General features: G+C 33.2%; 1 protein-coding gene across 1 annotated transcript; it reads right to left on the bottom strand.

The window, feature by feature from the left end:
• Nucleotides 1–525: 525 nt before the first annotated feature.
• Nucleotides 526–20280, bottom strand: LOC148298796 (uncharacterized; the record flags this gene model as incomplete). The annotated part of the gene is made up of 2 exons (XM_088276641.1): nucleotides 526–579; nucleotides 19515–20280. Coding segments are annotated over 2 exons (820 nt in total), but the record flags the coding sequence as incomplete, so codon positions are not given.
• Between the last annotated feature and the right edge of the window lie 1145 nt (nucleotides 20281–21425).

Raw genomic sequence — 21425 nt, 5'->3', positions numbered from 1 at the left:
TGAAGATTTTTTGAGTTCTTTTTAGTTTTGTTATATGATTTTGCCTTTGATCTCTTTTAAATAGGAATCGCATTGTGTGTTAGGAATTATTATGAAAGAAACCATATTATTATAAATTTTTACTTTTATAATACAATATAATATAATATTGACGCGAACATCAATGAATTGAAAACTCATAAGCCAAAAGGAAGAGTCTAAATTTTAAAAATTAAATCTCTTCACAAAACTATCATTTTACGTTTTTTTACAAATAAGATTTTCATTAAAACTTATCATTCAAAGGGTAGAATTTGAATTTAAAAAATAAAAACTATAAAAAAGAAAATTTTCATTTTAAGTTTTTTTCAAAAAAAAAATTCATTGAATCTCATCAATCAAAGGATAAAATGGTTTGATTTTAAAAATTAAAAACTCTGAAGAAAACTACAATTCTTAATTTACCTCGGTTTTTATTTTCAAATTGATATTTTTCGAATTTGAATTAATCGAAAAAGTATTAAACTGTGTATCGGGAATACTCACGTAATTGGTGTCATCCTCCTCGTTGTATGCTAGTTTTACAATCCCGTAAGATCCCTGAAATAAAACGAAAAAGTTATAAGTACACCCTTCTTATAGAAAGTTTCAGTAAACTCGTGAAAACAAATCCGGACTGGGATTACAATGAAAAACAACCCTTTATCTATGTAGTGTCGATATTTATGTATTAATTGTTAAATAAAACTTGTATTTTATTGTTTAAAAAAAGCACATAAAAAATATATTTTGTGACAATTGTTGACATGACCCGTTAACTATTATTGTCTCCCGTATATTATTACTACTTTTTTTTTTTAAATATAGAATGGCGTTGCACATGTAATACAATGCATTTGCCAATGTCAAGTTAATTGAATTCTTAATTATAAAATATGATAGACCATAAATTATAAAGAAAACTATAAATTTATTCCATTTAATTTCAGAAAAACAACTAACAGTCTGTACATAATTGGATTCCTGCTCGCCAGGATGAGATGGATATCTGTAGGGAGGGGAATAAGCGGGGCCAGAGATTTAAAAAAAATGGCATTTGGTCATTTATTGGGCAAACAAAGAATATGTGGTTAAGGTCTTCCTCTTCGAAACGAATTATTACTACTTAAACTATTACTTAAGTACCTAGAATTGTTTCGCTTTATAAGAAATATCAGTTCATTTTATCTTCACATTCGTTAAAAAATGCCATAACTAGACGAAACAATTATCACAAAATTAATTTTTATGTGTTTTTTTAACAATGAAATACAATTTAGTAGACACAAAAAAATATGTGTTTGTTTAACGTTTAATTCATAAATTAAAATGGAGTTTTACAAATTAAACGGCTAATCTATAAATAGTGTCGACATTTTTTTTTTACAACTTTGCCATTTTGAAAATGGTTTTGGAACCGTATTATCAGGAAATTAATAATACCATTCTCCTATATCCGACTACATCCGCTTCATTAATTTATATTACCGTCCTTTCCTTACTCCTTCGTTCTACATGTCCGAACAATCTCAATACTCCTTTCTTTATTTTATCGACAATTTAAAACATTGTAAGTATGTCCAAATACTGGTCAAATTACATATAAGCTGCATAATATATACCTCATGTTTTCTGGCGTTTTCTTGTATGTTAAAATGATACGAGGTTCGGATCATACATACATCCAAATTATAGGGAAATCAAAAACTCATAAGTATAGCATACATTTTGTGACGCTTAATTTTTTAGTTTAAGGGAGCCATCTATGGATGGTTCGAGAAACCCCGTTTTATTAAGCAGATACCCTTTTATTTAGACGTAAACAAGATACTAACAAGGATTTGCACACACCCAAACATGTTGTGAAATATGTATTCTGCATTTAAAGTCTTTACTTTTAACCAGGAATGATTTTGTATCAATTAAAATGCTAACAAATGTTTTGTTTCCCAAAAAAATATATTTTCAGTTTTCAGGGTAAACCTCAATTTCTGTTATTGAGACGATTAATTTTACCAACTGTTCTCTACCAAAAGAAAATACCGTAGTAAGAAAACCACACAACGGCAGCACAAACACGATTTTCTTTGTAATGTGTTGAGTTATTCGGTAGGGCGCATTGTTTTCGGTATGGTGTTTCGTCTTTGGTCTGAAGTAGACATGGTCGATCGAATTAAAAACCGAATGAAATAAAGAATTTAAAAACAATCATTACATAGTTCGATCATTTGAAGCTTATCACGTCTTTAGTGTAGGTTTTAATTTATTGGCAATTTAAAATTTAAAATTTTGATATCTCAACATGGAAAAATAAGAATATGGAAGTCTGAGTATTTAAAGAGCTTATGACCTATCATAAGCTGGTTAAATTATCACTTTACACACGTGCAACATTCACCAACTCTACCCATGATTGACAACCTCACCACACAAATTTTTGGAACTCCTAGATATATTGATCAATCTCGTGGCACAGTACATATGAGTTCACAACAGCCATCTATAAATAGAAAAGGTCTCCACCTAATAAAAGTTTTCCTCAATCCAACATAGATGACCGTTGTGAACTCACATGTACTATGTCATGAGTTTTATCAATATATCTAGAAAAAAATCAAAAATGTGGTGCGGTTGTCAATAATGGCTTGAATTGGTGAATGTTACACGTGTGTAAAGTGATCACTCAACCAAGCCTATGACGGTCGTAAGCCCTGTTGATGTCCAGGCCTCCATATTTTTCTTCATCTCTGTTAAGATGTCGTTAAAAAAACTGTAATACTTATTTCTGCCATGCTTCTTTCACTGTTTTGACATTCGAATATCGTACATCGTTTTTCAGCACATTCATCAGTCATCGTATTTTGATAGCATTCAGACTTGCTTTCATCCTTCTTTTGCCAACTCCATGCTTCACTTCTATAAATCATAAATTATCTTTTTTCTATAATTTTTTTTTAAGTAAATCAGTTTTACTATTCAAGCGCATAAATGAATCCAGCAATCAATGCACAAATAAGTTGCGTATTGCGTCTTTTAACCTCATAATAATATATTTGAAAATTTCGACCAATTATTTTAGCTGAAAAGAAATCTAGCCTAGAAAAAGTCATGAATATCATCCTCATCGGATAATCGATAAACAGTCACCCATTAGTCACATCTCTACTCTAAAGGGTCCTTTTGTTGCTATAAAGAGAGTGTACTTTTAACTCGTAGATAAGCATTTGATCCGAGAAGGTGGGTTGTTTGGGGTAGGTTTTCGGGATTTCTAAAGTGTTTAGTTAACAGACGTCAATATACCCCTAGAGATCACGATTTTCTTTTTAGAGGTCTACCCTATAAATAACCAGCTCCGAAAAAAGTAATATCAGACTTATTTCAGTTTTAATCAAGCCGGTTATTTGTGTACATTGGATTATTTACAGACTGTTTTTTAGTTATTATAAAGAAAATTATAGACACTTATATAAATATCCATAAAATATATATATAAAAACATCAAATCAAAATATATGATAACTTCATATCAAAGAGCAGATAATCCATAGTGTAAATCCGAAACCATCTTCACTTCCTGTTTCGTAATTCCGGTCGGCGGAAAGAGATTTCCGGTGGCAAGTCTGCCATGATTTTTTCAATATATTTACTTAATGTGTTTTTGTATATTTTCTGAACGATATTTATAATATTTTTTAACATCTCAACGTAGATGAAGAAGAATACCAAAGTCTGAGCATTTACGGGGCTTACTACATTTAGGCTGGGCATTTAGGCTCATTTATGTTCTTCTGAATCTATGTTAAGAAATCAAAAAATAATATGGATAAATAACTCCAATAATTGGAGACAATCCAAATATATGAACAAGTATATGGACACACTGAAAATATTGTTAAAATAAATTGGATGTTATATTATATTTTGAAGAGAGGGAGATCCCTCATATGATGGACCGATCAAGTTAAGGCAGCAGCAGGCACCTCGATGGTTGGAGCGCTACGTGCAGCGCAGTCAAGGGATAACTGGAGAAGAGTCATTGCTTCCACAAGGGTAACAACCCTCAGTAATGAAGAGTAAGACGAAAAATAAGAAGTATTTTGTAAAAGTTCGAATTTTTGATAATATATTCATCTATATTGAGATGTCAAAAAATAATATGACAATTTGTTTTGTTAAACTTCCAATTTGAAATGAAATGTATTTACCGAGCCAGGATTAAATTAAAAATAAAATATTTAAGTTCAAATCCGGTGATTACACGGTTGGGTACATATAAAATTGTAGATGTTATTCTCGCGGCGTGTGGTTTGGAAATGTTTTATTTACTCACTTTAGAGCTTTCACATCCCTCGGGGTGAACAGAGGACTTTAGCAGTTACGAAAAGCCTTTTGTAAGAAAGCACAAAGGAAAACACAACCCCCGTGAAGGTGAGTAGGGTTATTACTATGTTAATAAATGTTCCGTTCAAGGGTAGTTCAATAGCCACTGTTACACGTTTCCAACCGAAGATTTTTTTCTTCTTCAGCTTGGTGTAGGCCTTGCGGCCTGTTTTTAAGAGGGATTAGCCTCCTGCGATGTCGATTCTCAGCTGTCGATCCATTTCTTTAGTGGTCTGCCCGGGAGTCGTCTACCATAGCGTTAGCCGTACAGTGCGATGTGGGGGAGTCTGGATAGTTCCATTCTCCTCACATGCGCATACCACTGTCTCCTTCGTTGCCTTCCCTACCTAACGACATCTTCGATCTCGCATATTTCCCTGATCCTGGCGTTTCTTATTCTATCTCGAAGACTCTTGCCTGATACGCTTCTTAGAGTCTTCATTTCTGACACTCTAAGCGCGTTTTTTTTATAAATAAAATTTTCAATCGCTAACGACAAGAAAATTTTACGATGCAGACCTTAGGAGAACAAAAGAGGTGTCGGAAGACCCCAAAAGAGATTGTCCGACGGCATAGTCGCTGTGGGGGGTAGAAACTGGCTGCAAGCAGCAACCGACCGGAGGAAATGCAAAGAAGAGGAAGAGGCCTCCAGCAGTGGAGGTCAGAGGGCTCATGAAGAAGAAGAAGAAAAAGAAGAACGAAAAGAGAAAGATTCATTAATCGATTCGGCAGTCATTGATTTTGCATTAATTTTGTGATAGTGCGTGTTGATAATTAAAAATGAAATACTTGTATTAGATCATTAATTTAATTTCATTTCATTTTACACGACTAGTTTCGATTATTGCAGATGTTTTCATCGACAGGTGATTACAAAAACTAACAAGCAAAATTTATTCAGGTATTGGTAAAGGTGGGTGGGGTAATAACTAGAGAGAGCATATTATTAATTAACGTTTTTTTAAATTTTTTTTTTGGATATCTTTTTTCTAAATTAATCATGACTTCCCCTTTGTATGCAACTGAGTGCAATAATTGTGTGAGAGTCAAATGAGTAGTTTTAATTAGGTTTTTTTCAAATGGAATAATTGCAAGGCATCTACTTTCAGAGGCAGGTAGGATAGTAAGCATGGGGAAGGCAAATGCGAAAAATACATCACAAACACCCATAACAATTGAAAATCTTTCTTGAATTAATTTTGCACTTGGCGGCAATCGAACCCGCGACGCAAATTTCACAATCGAGCGACTACCCAACTACGCTACGGCACCTTTCATTCGCGAACTCTAATAAATGAATAAATTTAAAATAATTACTAGTAAGTCCACGGCGATGTTCTTTGATTCTAACGACGTCGATTTCTTGCAGTTTGGACATTATATTTTTTATCACAGTCTAAACACAAAATTTCATAAACACCACTTCTATCATAAAAATATATATTTACAACATTTTGAGTGTGTCCAAATACTTGTTCACAAAATCTGGAATATCTCCAATTACAGGAGTCATTTTCATATTTTTTTGACATCTCATCAAAGATGAAAGAGAATATGGAAGTCTGGGCATTTACGGGGCTGACGACCGCCATAGGCTAGATAATATAAGAGTTTCTGCTTAGTAAAAAGCTTCTTTACATCTCACCAATAGATGTCTCTAATGAAGTTCTAGTGATTCAAGAACAAGGTTTCTAAATTGGTTCATATATATAGAACTTCCAAGAATTTGAGTAGTGTGGTTGTCAACAATGGGTAGAATTGGTGAATGCCCAGACTTCCATATTCTCTTTCAGCTTTGACGAGATGTAAAAAATAATATGAAAATATATATTAATACTTATTGCGCCACCCTATATTTCAAGTTTGTCAGTTTGTTTAACAGACTCGTTCTGTCGTCCGGGCGGATTGAAAAGGTTTATCACATTGCTCTGTTTAGTTTTATGGGGTTAATTTTCACAAGTCAGAAAACCTCGACTTTTTTATTTTCCCTCATAAACGGGGAAGGTCGGGGTTGTCTTGTGACCGTTGCGTCTTGGCTAGCTACAACTGTTTGTACATGCTTTGTTTACACATCGTACATCGCGCACTGTATGTAGCATTTACTCGTAAAACCGAGAATAAGTCACTTTTTGACATTTACAACATTTAGAGTGTGTCCAAATACTTGTTCACAAATCTAGATTATCTCCAATTTAAAGACTCCCCCATATCGCACTGTACGGCCACGGTAGACGACTCCCGGGCAGACTACCAATGAGATGGATCGATAGCTGGGAATCGACATTGCAGGAGGCCTATCCCTCTTAAAAACAGGCCACAAGGCCTACACCAATAAGAAGAAGAAGAAGAAGATATTTTTTTATACATTTTTTTTTAAACACACTTTTACACTCTTCAAAAACAAAATAAGAATGAACTTCGTGAAATAAATGCATTATTGATTCGTCTTGAATTTCAGTCGCGGGACAGTTAAAATGTCTTTAAAAGTTTAAAGCCATACAATCAATTTAAAACTTTCCGACAGATTTTCCAATTTACGAGTTTAGACAATCAGAAAAACAAATATTAAAAAGTTGCAAATGAGTTTATCTTGTATAAATATCAAAAGCGAAATTATGAAATAAAAACTTTTCAAAATGATGTATTCTTCAGAATGATTTTAATTATCTTTTGCCCGCCAACAGTATCGAGGCATCAATTATAATGTCGTTAAAAATTAAGACTTCTTTGAAAGCTTTTAAAGTTTAAAAGCTCTAGTTTGGAATATAACTATTTGAAAATGGACGTACGTATACTGAAAATGGAAACAGAATGTACTTATTTATTCTTAACAGAATAAAATAATGGCACATTGCAAAGTAAAAATAAAAGTAAGGATATTCCTTCATAAAAAAATTAAGAATACGAGTCCCTAATTACAAATAAAGATAATTAAAGATACCTGTGTATTTGCTTTTAAAATAAAAATAAATAATTAAATAATGTTTACAACATTTTGAGTGTGTCCAAATACTTGTTCACAAAATCTGGATTATCTCCCACTTACAGGAGTTATTTTCATATTATTTTTTGACATCTCATCAAAGATTAAGAAGAATATGGAAGTCTATGCAGTAAATGCCCAGATTTTCATATTCTTCTTCATCTTTGATGAGGTGTCAAAAAATAATATGAAAATAAATAACAAATAAATTAAACTTCGAGTCCAATTTAAAAAAAAAATTCCATTGTGATTCATTTGTCTTCTTTCTCTCTTTCAAATCAAATCGTAATAATTTTGTTTCAATGACCTAATTTTCAAGGAGAGTATTAATATTGGTGTAACAATGACGTAATTACAATAAAGAAAACACAAGTAACACATCGCTCACTCCTTTCAAGAACGTCATAAATCAAAAATCGTAAATTTTCAGTTGTGCATATTTTCGGAATGCCCAGAAAATGTACTATATCCCAGCAAAAGAGAAATATTTTTAACTTAATATTTACCCGCTACAGGGCAGAAAGTGTTGTTTTTGCATTTTGAGGAAAGTGTATTGTTTAATTATTTTTTGAAATATACTAAATATTTTTCGAATGGAGAAAAAACCTTCAGGTTTTACCTAAAAAAATCTGTTGCACAGTAAAAAGTTCAATAAGTGACTTGATATTTATTTTTCATGCATTGTATTATATTTTTAAACTTTAAAAACGTTCTCCTGAAAAATCAAGTTTTTTTATTTATGACGTTCTTGAAAGGAGTGAGCGATATGTCAAAATGTGCGGAAAGACTATTTATATCAGGAGAAACATGGACAGAATTGATTTTATGGCGAAATGCTGCGAGATGGCGCGAGTGTTGTTGTAGAATTGAGAAAAATGGGGCCATTTCTGTTGCTACAACGTCTGAATGGCATCTCCTGTAATATTCTAAAAGTGTAATTACGCCATTATTGCACCAAATGAGCAATATGTTTCTTTATAAAAGACCTTATAGAAAACGTGCCGTACATCGCAGTTTATGGCGTATTTCCTTTAAATTATTTTCTGGCGCAATTCCAACTGGCACTACTTAAAGTAACGTTAACTGGTAGTAATTAAGGACTTAACTAAGTCGCGGTAAGTATGTCAAAAGTATGAGAAAGTTGTGATTTATGCCACAACTTGAAAGTGCTAACCGCCCTATTAAAACTGGCTAAGAGCGCCCACTTTACACGTCTGTTAACATTATTTTCACTTAAAGAAACCTTAATCCAACGCTTAATAAAAGTTCATTCAATGATAATTTAGAAGAACCTTTAAACATATCGTAGTCATACAGGAGAAAGTGACCAAGTGTATTTTTTTACCAAGACGTGATCCAATATTGGCTATTTTACTAGCTTAATATTACCCTGAAAAAAATCCCAAAGGATTTTAAACTTGGAAGTATAATATATTGATTTGTTTAAAATGACTTACTTCATTGATGTTTATTTTCTTGCTAAGCAAAATTGACTTAAATGACCCTCCTGAATATTTTACATTATATTAGTTGGTTACTTCTTCCTGTACGACTACGATATATAAAGAGTAAAATCTCAATAGAATTGAGTATTTTTTGTGAGATTCGATACAAGAATAAATGATTTTAAATTATTTTTTATTTCTTTTTGGCGACATGTTTAAATTGTCTTCTTTTAAAACTATTCTTATATTTTTAAATATTTAATTTTTTCGTTGAGTAATTTTATTTATCTTTTTTATGTTGTAAATTATTACGCCAAAATATACCAAACGGGTAGTTTCGTAGTAAGAACTCAGACGAAAACTATTTTATATCGTAAGTTACAAATTCTTTTCGTAAACCACATGTTCAGAAATTCAACCACACATTTATATCGAAGTTTTACTTTTCTTAAGTTACATGTTACAATTTTAGAAAAGTTAATTTTTTTTTTAATGTCATACTCAAAATTCAACGACACGTTTTTGGTATATCAAGTCTCAAAAGGAATGAATTTTTTTTACAAATGTAGATAATCAAAAAATGTTACTTTTACAAATTAAGATTTTTATTTTTATTTATTTCATAAAGTTACAAATAATATTACAAGTAAATTCTTTACTAGACATTTTTACTTTTAACATATCTTAATATGTACTACTAGTTACGCTGTTCCTCTCCAAGATCTAAGCTTTTGTGCTTGGAGAGGGACTTACACTCATTGTTTATTGTTCATACTTTTTTCATTGTATATTTTTTTATATCTTCTTTTTTTACATCTGAAAGAAGATTATTGAAATATTTGGTTCCTAAATTTAAAGTTCTTTTAGAATTGTATTGGTACTGCTTTTTGCTCTTGTAAAATCATTTTTGAATCTCAAAATAGAAGTTTTCTTTTGATTCATATTAAATTGTTTATTTTTATTTAAAGGAATAACCTGTTAGGCTTTTTATTTTAGAAACTTGTCTGCAGGTAGGATAGTAAGAAAAGGTAAGGTGGATTTGAAAAATTCATCACAAATACCCAGACCAATGATGTTTTTCTTCTTCCAGGATTCATTTTGCAATAATTGGAAATGGCCACTCTTGTTATATAGGATACAGATGACGCATGTAGGTGAAGCAGCTCACGGAGAACGAAATCATTGCTTTATAGAGAAATTAATTAAAGAAGATTAGTAGCTATCTGTAAGAGAATTGCAAAAGCGCTAGGTCTGCTGGCACTGCTCCAATATCGCTAACTCGTTTATTGTTTTTAATCCGGTAGGAATTCGACTTACTTAAGGATTAACCAAGTTTTTTTCATGGATACAGATTTTTCACTTTAAATTGGACGTTTTCGTACAAGATTTTCAATATTAATTTGAACCCTATCCATGAGTACTACTTTGAACCAATAATTTTTTAATTCTTTCGTTTTGTAAAATACAATACAAAATTAGTAATTTGTTTTATAAAAAGTCCAATGTGAAAAGTTCAATGATACAGATTTTTCACTTTAAATTGAACGTTTTCATACAAGATTTTCATACAATATTAATTTGAATCCTATCCATGAGTAATACTTTTAATATATTTTTTTAATTATCATTTTGTAAAATACAATACAAAATTAGTGATTCGTTTTGTAAAAAGTCCAAGTTGAATCGTCAAACGTCAATTTCGGTTTGTAAAACGTCCAGTTTGAAGTGAAAACCTTTCACAATGAGTATGAAGAATTTACGTAAAACGTTTACAGGGCTCACGATCTATCATTGGCCGGATTTTAGTGACCACTTTACATACGTGTAACATTCACTTTTGTACCCATGATTGACAATCACACTCAAATTTTGGAATACAACATTTTGAGTGTGTCCAAATACTTGCTTACAAAATCTGGATTATCTCCAAATGTGTGTGATTAAAATCCAGGATTCGGACCTCACCTCAAAAAGTTTCTGCTCAATAGAAAGCTTATTTTCATCTCGCCAAATAGATGTATCTAGTGAAGTTCTAGAGATTCAAGAATATCGTTTCAAAATTAGTTCATATATATAGAACTTCCATGAATTTGAGTAGTGTGGTTGTCAAGAATGGGTAGAATTGGTGAATGTTACACGTGTGTAAAGTGATCACTTAAACCAGCCTATAACGGTCGTCAGCCCCGTAAATGCCCAGACTTCCATATTTTTTTTCATCTTTGATGAGATGTCAAAAAATTAAATAGAAATCAAATATTTTATTCTTCCTAACGCCTTTGACACAGAATACTCAAATACGTTTTTTCAATTGATTTTATCGTCCTAAATATCATACCATAATTAGGTTTTTTGTACTGAAATTTCTTGGTGGAACTGCATTTTGTATCTATTAAGTGATCTATTAAACCAGCCTATGACGATCATCAGCCCCGTAAATGCCCAGACATCCATATTCTTCTTCATCTTTGATGAGATGTCAAAAAATAAATTTTGGAATGCTGTATTCAAGCTACTATGCGCAACAATCCTAAGATATCAACTGATTAATTACTCAAAAATATCACGAAAAAGTACCTCCAAAAACATCACACAAACCACCAAACAAATAAATTATTAAAACGTACATAGAACCTCAAAATCCAAAACGCACACACATCAAACAAAACCAAATCTAACATAATTCTTTTGGTCAAAAGGACTTTGATTATCATGTTATAAAGTTTTAAAACATCCTTCTATTATCCATAACATATTTTATTTAAAAGAAACTGAGTATAAAAGAGATATTCATAATAGATGAAGGAGGTGGGTTGATCTGAAATATATCGCTTTATTCGGCCATGTCATACTTGATTAAAATCATAAACAATATACTTTTCCTGCAGTTTCATAAATAAGTATTGTAAAATGTACCCTCGTGACGTGAAATGGAGGTGGATAGATTTGAAATAGACCGCATTGCTCGGCTAAGTCATACATATTTGATTGCATGTCATAAACAATTTTCTTTCTTACAGTTTTATAAGTATGTATTGGAAAATGTGGCCACGCCAAAAACTCAATGAAGGTATATTATTGTATTTTTTAGTGTAATATATATTTTTTTTATATCGTCAGGAGTTTTACACATTCCAATACACAGGACCAACCTGCCGATGGTTATGCCTGTAGGAAGAGCTACCGCTATGTTGAACAATATCTCATTGGATATTGATCTGTTCCATGTGTCTGAAGGAGTTTTCCGAAGCGGGATTCTTCTACACCTTTACTAATTATTCTTGCATATAATAATAAAAATTATAAAACCCTTATCCGCACCCCAATGGTGCATAGGGCACTGCGTCATATAAACGCAGTGTTATCTTGATCGTTTACACATGAAGGAAAGGTGATCAGCCCTCCGCTTCAGGTACCAGTCCAGGGTAACATTGAATAAATATGACAGTGAAAAAATCACTTATATTTATTTTACCCCCCTAGGGAATCGAACCCGGGACCTCCAGAACGGTATTGTTCTTGCAAATATTTTATTTTAATGTATTTATAATATATACGATTCAATTTTTGTATAGTTTGTAATGTATATATCAATTGAAATAAATAAATTGAATTGAATTAGATGGCTCGACTCTGGCCAGTGTCTGTACACGACGGATTCTTCAGTTTTATGGATACGTTGCGCGTGGCAATGAGGATAGCCTGGAACGACTGACTAACAGCATGGAGGAAAAGAGAGGGAGAGGAACATCCCCACACGATGGACCGTTAAGATAAGGCAGCAGCAGGCACCTCGGTGGTTAGAGCGCTACGTGCCGCGCAGTCAAGGGATAGCTGGAGAAGAGTCATTGCTTCGACAAGGGTCATAACCCTCAGTAATGAGGAGTAAGACGGGGAAGAAGAAGTTATAATGTGTATGATGAAATGTAAACGATTGAATAAATTTATTCCCTTTTTGCTTACCTGCAAAGCTTTACCTTCAATAGTTACAATTCGTAGCATCGTCTGGGATTGAACTTCAGAAAGGTGTCTAATTTTTTATTTTTTTATGAATTATTTATTTGGCAGTCACCCAGTGAAAGGATGTTTCTGCCAGTGTGTTTGTTTGCTCATTTGGTTAATGGGCGGGAAATTCGTTCGAGCACGCCGCCATCTTGGATTAAGATCGTTCTGCAACTGGCAGTATTTTTTAAGAGAAAACGATCAGTCACCGCGGTGTTCATCCGTAATTATCTTTTGATAACTCTTTTTAAATCCACTGTTGACGTGCTAAGAAACTCAAACTTGATAGAGAGTTCAATTCTTACTAAAAGGGTCTCAACTTGAGACAAAACGTAAATCTTTTATTTTTTTATTTTTTTAAAGATAAATATTTGTCCGCCTCCGTAGTGTAATGGTCAGCACGCTCGGCTACCGTTCTGGAGGTCCCGGGTTCGGTTCCCTGGGAGGGTCAAATAAATATAAATGATTTTTTCACTGTAATATTTATTCAATACTACTCTGGACTAGTACCTGAAGCGGAGGGTTTGTCACCTTTCCTTCATGTGTAAACAATCAAGATAACTCTGCGTTAATATGACGCAGTGCCCTATGCACCATAGGGGTGCGGATAAGGGTTTTATATATATATATATATATATATATATATATATATATATATATATATATATATATATATATATATGTATATATATATATATATACATATATATATATATATATATATATATATATGTATATATATATATATATATATATATATATATATATATATATATATATATATATATATATATATATATATATATATATATATATATATATATATATATATATATATATATATATATATATATATATATATATATATATATATATATATATATATATATATATATATATATATATATATATATATATATATATATATATATATATATATATATATATTTAAATATTTGTGTTTTTTTATTATTTGCAATGCCCCTGTTCTCTTATACAGCTGTGAAACATGGCACCTTACAAGGGCCCAGAGCAGCCGTGTACTGAGCTTTGAGAATAGGTGTCTGCGGAGAATTTCAGGCGTGCAGTGTTTTGACTTTGTGAGGAATGAAGAGATAAGGCGTAGGATGCAGCAAATCTTGGTTACAATTGTCGTCAATGAAAGGCGATTCAGTTGGCTTGGCCATGTACTCCGCATGCCTTCTGAGAGCCGCCATCAAGCTTGCCTCTTTTACAAGGCATCAGGTTCGCGTGCCCAGGACGACCATTGCTGACAGTTCGTCGGCAGTTCTCGTCAGAGCTTCGGGACGCGGATCTGACTTGGGAGGATGCAAGGGAGCTGGCATTTTGACTTTCATGTTTTTTACAAAAATGTTGGTAATATTAGTATTTAACCACTCACCGCGAATTATTTTTTTCTACCGGTTTCGAGACATACCCGTCTCTTCGTCAGGACAATCAATCAAACGTGAGTGCTATGGTGGTGACGTGTAGTATTGTTTGAATGCTATTGTAGTGATTATCTTGACGAAGATACAAGTGGTTATAAACTAATATTACTAACATTTCTGTAAAAAAAATGTTAAAAGTGTTTTCAATGCAATACATGATTTATTTAATGATATGATGGGATTGTAGTGAGATTTCATTTGTATTATTCCGCGAACTGAAAACTTTTCAGGTTTTTCTTTCACCGCCCCTTCGTGAGTAAGTTTGAGAACAAGGGCTGTCCCAAAGATAATATTTCAAATATCAGATATATCCCGACACCGTGAAACTTCAAAGCTCTGTGTCATTCAATAACGTACAAAGCGATCGTGCAAGAGTACTACAATATACGAAAACATCTCAAGTGTAATGGATATTTTCAATTTCTTTTGCAAGTTGAGAGTAAACAAAAAAAAAGTTTTCAGGAATCTTTGGGTGTATGAAAACACGTATTCTCTTTGTTTGAGGAAAGTTTACTTCAAACCAAATTTCAGTATAAAGTGTCTCCATAAAACAAAGTACAAATATTAGGTGTTATATCATCATATTAGAAACTCAACGTTAAAAACAAACATTTTTATAAATAGGTGTATATTATAAGGAACTACTCAATACTAAAATTGATATTTTTTGTATCCTTTCCCTTCCGATGCCAAAATAAAAACGCGCGTCCCGGTGTTGGGTAGTTACTACACAATAAAAAAACTTAGCGATTTTAAATCGGAAAAATACGGACATTCATTGCTAATCTCCTTAATTAATTATAAATGGAGTCAAAAATTAAAATAAGTTGGATTTATTTACTGAAAACATTAAAAAACCATTTGGCAACGCTCACGAAACAAGCATAGGTCCACTCTTGTCGGAAGCCCAAAAGTTACTGCCGCTAGCCAGAGAACATTGAGCTTTGAGCTAATCACGCTTGCACAGTGCAAGTATGCAGAAGTGAGATGCGAATATAGTGTCGCGGTTCTCGTACACTCTTAACGCTCTGTTTATACGCGAATTTGTTTCCGATATTCACAAAATACCTCCGATGTACCCAATAAATTCTGATAATTACTAATATTATTATTTCATATCAATGTGTAAATATGTTATGGAGGAATATATTTATATAGATATTATGGTTTTTAGAAACAATGTGTACTAGGTACACAACACCGGGAAGGCGAGTTAAGTACATTTACATCATTTGTACACCATCTAATTTGATCATTTGAACATTTCTATGTTAAGGATATTTTATGGGGAACTATTTAACACTTTGACTTTTGAAAAATCATCCGCAAATAGTGTTCTCAAATAACTTTGTTAAAAATGATGTTTCAGTACCTAAATCTTAAGTGTTAAATTCATTATTATTTGTTATTTTTTGACATCCCATCAAAGATGAAGAAGAATATGGAAGTCTGAGCATTCACGTGCAACATTCACCAATTCTACCCATTATTGACAACCACACTACTCTAATTCTCGGAAGTTCTAAATATATGAACCAATTTTGAAACATTATTCTTGAATCACTAGAACTTCACTAGAGACATCTTTTGGTGAGATGGAAAGAAGCTTTTTATTAAGCAAAAACTCTTTTATTAGCATGTGCGGTCCGAATCCTGAATTATAATCACACACATGAGAAACGCCAGTAAATATCATTTATTTTTTATTTTTTAAGCTAATAATTTGAACAGATAATTTATTTACAACATTTTGAGTGTGTCCAAATATTATTATTTGGAGTATTTGGATACACTCAAAATATCATTTTATTTGTATTAGATCCGTTTATTTTTACACATAAATATATTTTATAAGCATCTTCAGCTTATCCGTTTTTAAAGACTAGTGAGAGCTTCAACTTTATAGTGTAAATTGATAAATAAACTTTTCAACAGGTTGAACAAAATCATAAATTTTATTCCCACATTTACACAAGTGCCTTAATGACGATATATCCAGCGATACGACGCGACAATGCACACGTGCGACGGTGATTATCACTAACCTAAAATCATTAGCAATTACAATTATTTGCACACCCAGAGCAAACGCAGATGGTACCAGCATCCCTGTAATTAGGTTTCCGTTTGACTTTGTCAACTGTACTGTGGAACCACATGCAGCAGAAACACAGAAATTGGCAGTCATGTCACAATATTAGCTACCATATTAAGCATTCAGCTTTGACGCCCTGCGCTTTATAGAAACTCCAGCAAAGTGATCATGAATACTTATTTATGTTTTTACAAAAATGTTAGTAATATTAGTATATTATTAGTGTAATGGTCAGCACGCTCGGTTACCGTTCTGGAGGTCCCGGGTTCGATTCCCAGGGGGGGGTAAAATAAATATAAGTGATTTTTTCACTGTAATATTTATTCAATATTACCCTGGACTGGTACCTGAAGCGGAGGGCTGATCACCTTTCCTTCAAGTGTAAACGATCAAAATAACACTCCGTTTATATGACGCAGTGCCCTATGCACCATTGGGGTGGGGATAAGGGTTTTATTATTAATATTAACTTTTTTTGGAAAAAATAAATAACTAAAAATGACTAACCACAAAGTAAATGCTTTAAATATTAATAATATTGAGAATATGATAATGAAATTTGATATTGAATTCCATAGAATTACAGCGAAATACTAAAATGGGTAAAAAAAAAAATTTAAAAAAATAAAGAAAAGTATAGTAACAGATAAAAATTATTGTCTAATGAGCCATTATGCTTCGTTGTGGCTCAGTCGATTAAATTTGTACTTAAATGTGCACGAATTCGCACCCGATGGTGCATAGGGCACTGCATTGTATATGTGCAGTGTTATCTTGTTTGTTAGATACACGAAGAAAAGGTGATCAGCTCTGCGCTGCAGGTCTTAAATAATATCAAATGAATATTTTAGTGAAAAATCACTTGTATTTATTTTCACCCCCAGGGAATAAAAAAAGTTTAATAAATAAATAAAAAAATCTTTTACTCTGCTACATCATAGGGAAAGCAGATAAAATAGAACGCCACACTACTTTGTCTTTGAAAACATCCTTCACCTCTTCTACATGCATGGATATCCTTATGCACACCCGCCGATGTTTTTACAGTATTCTATATATTTATTTCATGGTTTACAACATTTTGAGTGTGTCCAAATACTTGTTCAAATACTTGTCCAAATACTTGTGAACAAGTATTTGGACACACTCAAAATGTTGTAAATAAATTATCTGGTCAAATTATAAGCTTAATAATAAAAATGAAAATGGTATTTTCTGGCGTTTCTCATGTGTGTGATAATAATCCAAGGTTTGGACCTCACATACTAATATTAGAGTTTCTGCTTATTAAAAAAGCTTCTTTACATCTCACCAATAGATGTCTCTAGTGAAGTTCTAGTGATTCAAGAACAAGGTTTCCAAATTGGTTCATATATATAGAACTTCCAAGAATTTGAGTGATGTGGTTGTCAATAATGGGTAGAATTGGTGAATGTAACACCTGTGTAAAGTGATCACTTAAACCAGCCTATGACGGTCGTCAGCCCCGTAAATGCCCAGACTTCCATATTTTTCTTCATCTTTGATGAGATGTGAAAAATTATATTTCATGGTTATTTTAATTTTATTATATTACATAATACCAATACGAAATCGATAGACAAAAATAGCTGCCTGAGTAATGCACTTATCGCATTTTATTTCCACACTCTTTCTACGTACTGAAATGCCTCAAAGCGATAGGAGCAGCTTATATTTAAAAGAATTTCTTCGGATAATATTCAAAACGCGTGATACATAAAATTCCTCTTTATCAGCCCTTAGCGATGGTCGGCCGATCGTTAATTCCACCGTATTGTGAATAGCGCCTCGTAAAATAAACACGTATTTGGGCTATCGTAAAAACGAGATAAAATATTTTCATAAGGCATCCCGGCCCAGAAAATAACTTTGAAAATGTTGATTTTTTTGTCTAAAAATGGGCAAATTTAATGTAAAACAACGGGTCGGTGAGTGTAAACGAGCGGGCTTGTATTATAAAGTAATACGATATAGGTTTTTACGCGAGTTATTTAAAAGAACTGCGTAAATTAATGTAATACGTTGATTAACTAACTAACCAATACGCCGCTTCACCGCAAGGGTAGGCAGAGAGGATGGAACCCCCCACACACACACTCTTCTACGAAACGGAATTATTTTAAGATTTCAAAAATGTTAAATAAATCCTGAGTGGAGAAACAAGTATTTGGACAGTCAAAATGTTGTGAATTAAATTATCGTTCAAAGCATAACCTGCATTCAGGCGTTTCCCAGTATGTAAAATAATCCGGGTTTGGATCTTGGATACAAATTAAAGGGTCTCTACTTGAAATAAGCTTTCTAAATCCAACCATAGATAGCTGTTGTGAACTCGATCACGGAACACCATGAGATTGATCATATACGTATCACTCACTCCTTTCAACAATGTCATATATCAAAAAACTTGATTTTTCAGGAGATCGTTTTTAAAGTTTAAGAATATAATACAATGTATTAAAAAATAAATATCAGCCACATATTGAACTTTTTTACTGTGAAACAGATCTTTTTAGGTAAAACCTGAAGGTTTTTTCTCCATTTGAAAAATATTTAGTAGATTAAAAAAAATAATTAAACAATATCTTTTCTTCAAAATGCGAAAACAACACTTTCTGCCCTGTAGCGGGTAAATATTAAGTTAAAAATATACCACTTATGCTGGGATATAGTGGATTTTCTGGGCATTCCGAAAACATGCACGACTGAAAATTGACGATTTTTGATATATGACGTTGTTGAAAGGAGTGAGCGATATGTATGACTTCTAAAATTTGAGTAGTGTGGTTGTCAATAATGGTTATAATAGTGAATGTAACACGTGTGTAAAGTGATCACTTAACCAGGTTCCAATACCCAGACATCCATATTCTTCTTCGTCTGTGCTGAGATGTCATTCATGTATAAAGATTAGTACCAGGGTTCCGTTGATGTTCATGATCAATGTAAATATCGGTCACGTGTTGAGACAAAAGGTTTCCTGCATCTAGTTATAGAGGGAACAAACGCCAGAGGATGCCCACGCCGCGAATATCTTTGCGACTTGTACGAGGATATGAGCTGTTTAACGTATGAGGAACTGAAGAGGGTGTAGTATGATGGAATGAATAGGAAAATAATACCTGTCCAATTGGCTCCATCAGCTTGTACTGGTTCAGTTGAAGGTAGTTGCCCGACGCGTCGATGGATACTCTTCTCGACTCTCGAAGAGGTGGTCTTCTTCTCACGGACCTAGGAGAACCTCCCGGCGATTCCGACCCCTCTCCCATGCATCCAGGCTCGTCGCGTCCAAGGGACCTGGACTGCTGAGACACCAGTAGCCTGGCCCTCATCTCCCTGGTCAGCGCCGAGGGCTCCATACTCTTCGCTTTGGACTTATCACTACATTCCGGTACTTCATCATCGTGTCTTAAGTCTAGGCTCTGAGTTTTTGGTACGTCTCTTAAATGAGGCCTGAGCAATGCGGGAATAGACTCTCCAAAAGCCTCTGTCTCCAGATCTAATTTTTGCAATGGTTTGAATGAAGGCACTGTAGTGGCTTGGTTACATTCGTCTCTTCTGGACCTGTCATCATTGGCTATTTGGTTATTCTCTCTTCTCGCTATTGCTACTCGTTCTTGGTCATTGTCGGCAGTCTGTTGGGGTTCGTTAAGTTTGGTATATCTATAACTATCGTCTAATTGGCTAAGGGTAAAGTCGACTTCTGTTCTCGTCTTGCCGTTGGGCGTGGTGGGGGTTATCACAGTGGGTTGCTGGGCGGGGGAGGCCTGGAGTGGGGGCCCGGGCGTGTGCCCCCCGAGCTGGGAGTCGCCGTGTGGACCCGCCTGGGCCCCGGGGTGCCTGGAGGGCCGCGTCATGACGGCTCCTTCAGCCTCCACCGTGGAATGTCTGCAAAAATTCAAATTATGAGAAATTAGATACAACATTTTGAGTGTGTCCAAATACTTGTTCACAAAATCTGGATTATCTCCAATTACATGAGATAATCTAGATTCAATAGATGTCTCTAGTGAAGTTCTAGTGATTCAAGCACAAGGTTTCTAAATTGGTTCATATATATAGAGCTTCCAAGAATTTGAGTAGTGTGGTTGTCAATAAAGGGTAGAATTGGTGAATGTTACACGTGTGTAAAGTGATCACTTAAACCAGCCTATAACGGTCGTCGGCCCCGTAAATGCCCAGACTTCCATATTCTTCTTCATCTTTGATGAGATGTCAAAAAATTAAATAGAAATCAATTATTTTATTCTTCCTAACGCCTTTGACACAGAATACTCAAATACGTTTTTTCAATTGATTTTATCGTCCTAAATATCATACCATAATTAGGTTTTTTGTACTGAAATTTCTTGGTGGAACTGCATGTTGTAAAATAAAATAACAGCTTTATAGTTTTTTCCAAATACATTTTATTTGACCAGCGACCGGGTTTTGTCGTAACCGACATCATTAGACTAGTGCTTAACCATCAAACAATTACAATAAGAAATAAAAGCCAAAAATCGCAAAAATAAATGTTTTCAATTTTGTCAAGTAGATTGTGTTTTAATATTAATCAGTCTTGATAAAGAAGCGGTTGGCTTCGAAACCGGTAGACATTATAATTAAGTTATGATAAAAAATATAGTGATTTTTAAACGAAGTTTTAATTTAATTATAAAAAATAACTCAACAACAACAAGTATTTGGACACACTCAAAATGTTGTAAATAAAAAATATATTTAAAAAAAGTATGATTTTTGTTATTATTAAAAGTATGGCTTTTCTAATGTTAAAAAAGAAATTGTAAAGAGGGTATTTTTCTGTGAAAACACTTTTTCTTATTTGAATGAATTATTGAATATCATCTGACAATTCACACTATACTCGTACAACACTCATAGCTGCTATTGAGTAGAATATTGAATTTGAAAAAATCAACAACTGCTTCTAATGACTCGATTCCCATATTCTAAAGCCTGTTATTATATGTGTCGCATACTTTCAAAATCCGCCTGATCCAATTTTAAAATATTTTATAATAAATAGTCTA

The sequence above is a fragment of the Brachycentrus maculatus genome, unplaced genomic scaffold (genome assembly GCF_059751285.1).
Source record: "Brachycentrus maculatus isolate JH-2025_06_01 unplaced genomic scaffold, ASM5975128v1 h1tg001593l, whole genome shotgun sequence".
Classification (NCBI taxonomy): domain Eukaryota; kingdom Metazoa; phylum Arthropoda; class Insecta; order Trichoptera; family Brachycentridae; genus Brachycentrus; species Brachycentrus maculatus.
This window is presented reverse-complemented; position numbering and strand designations above follow the sequence as displayed.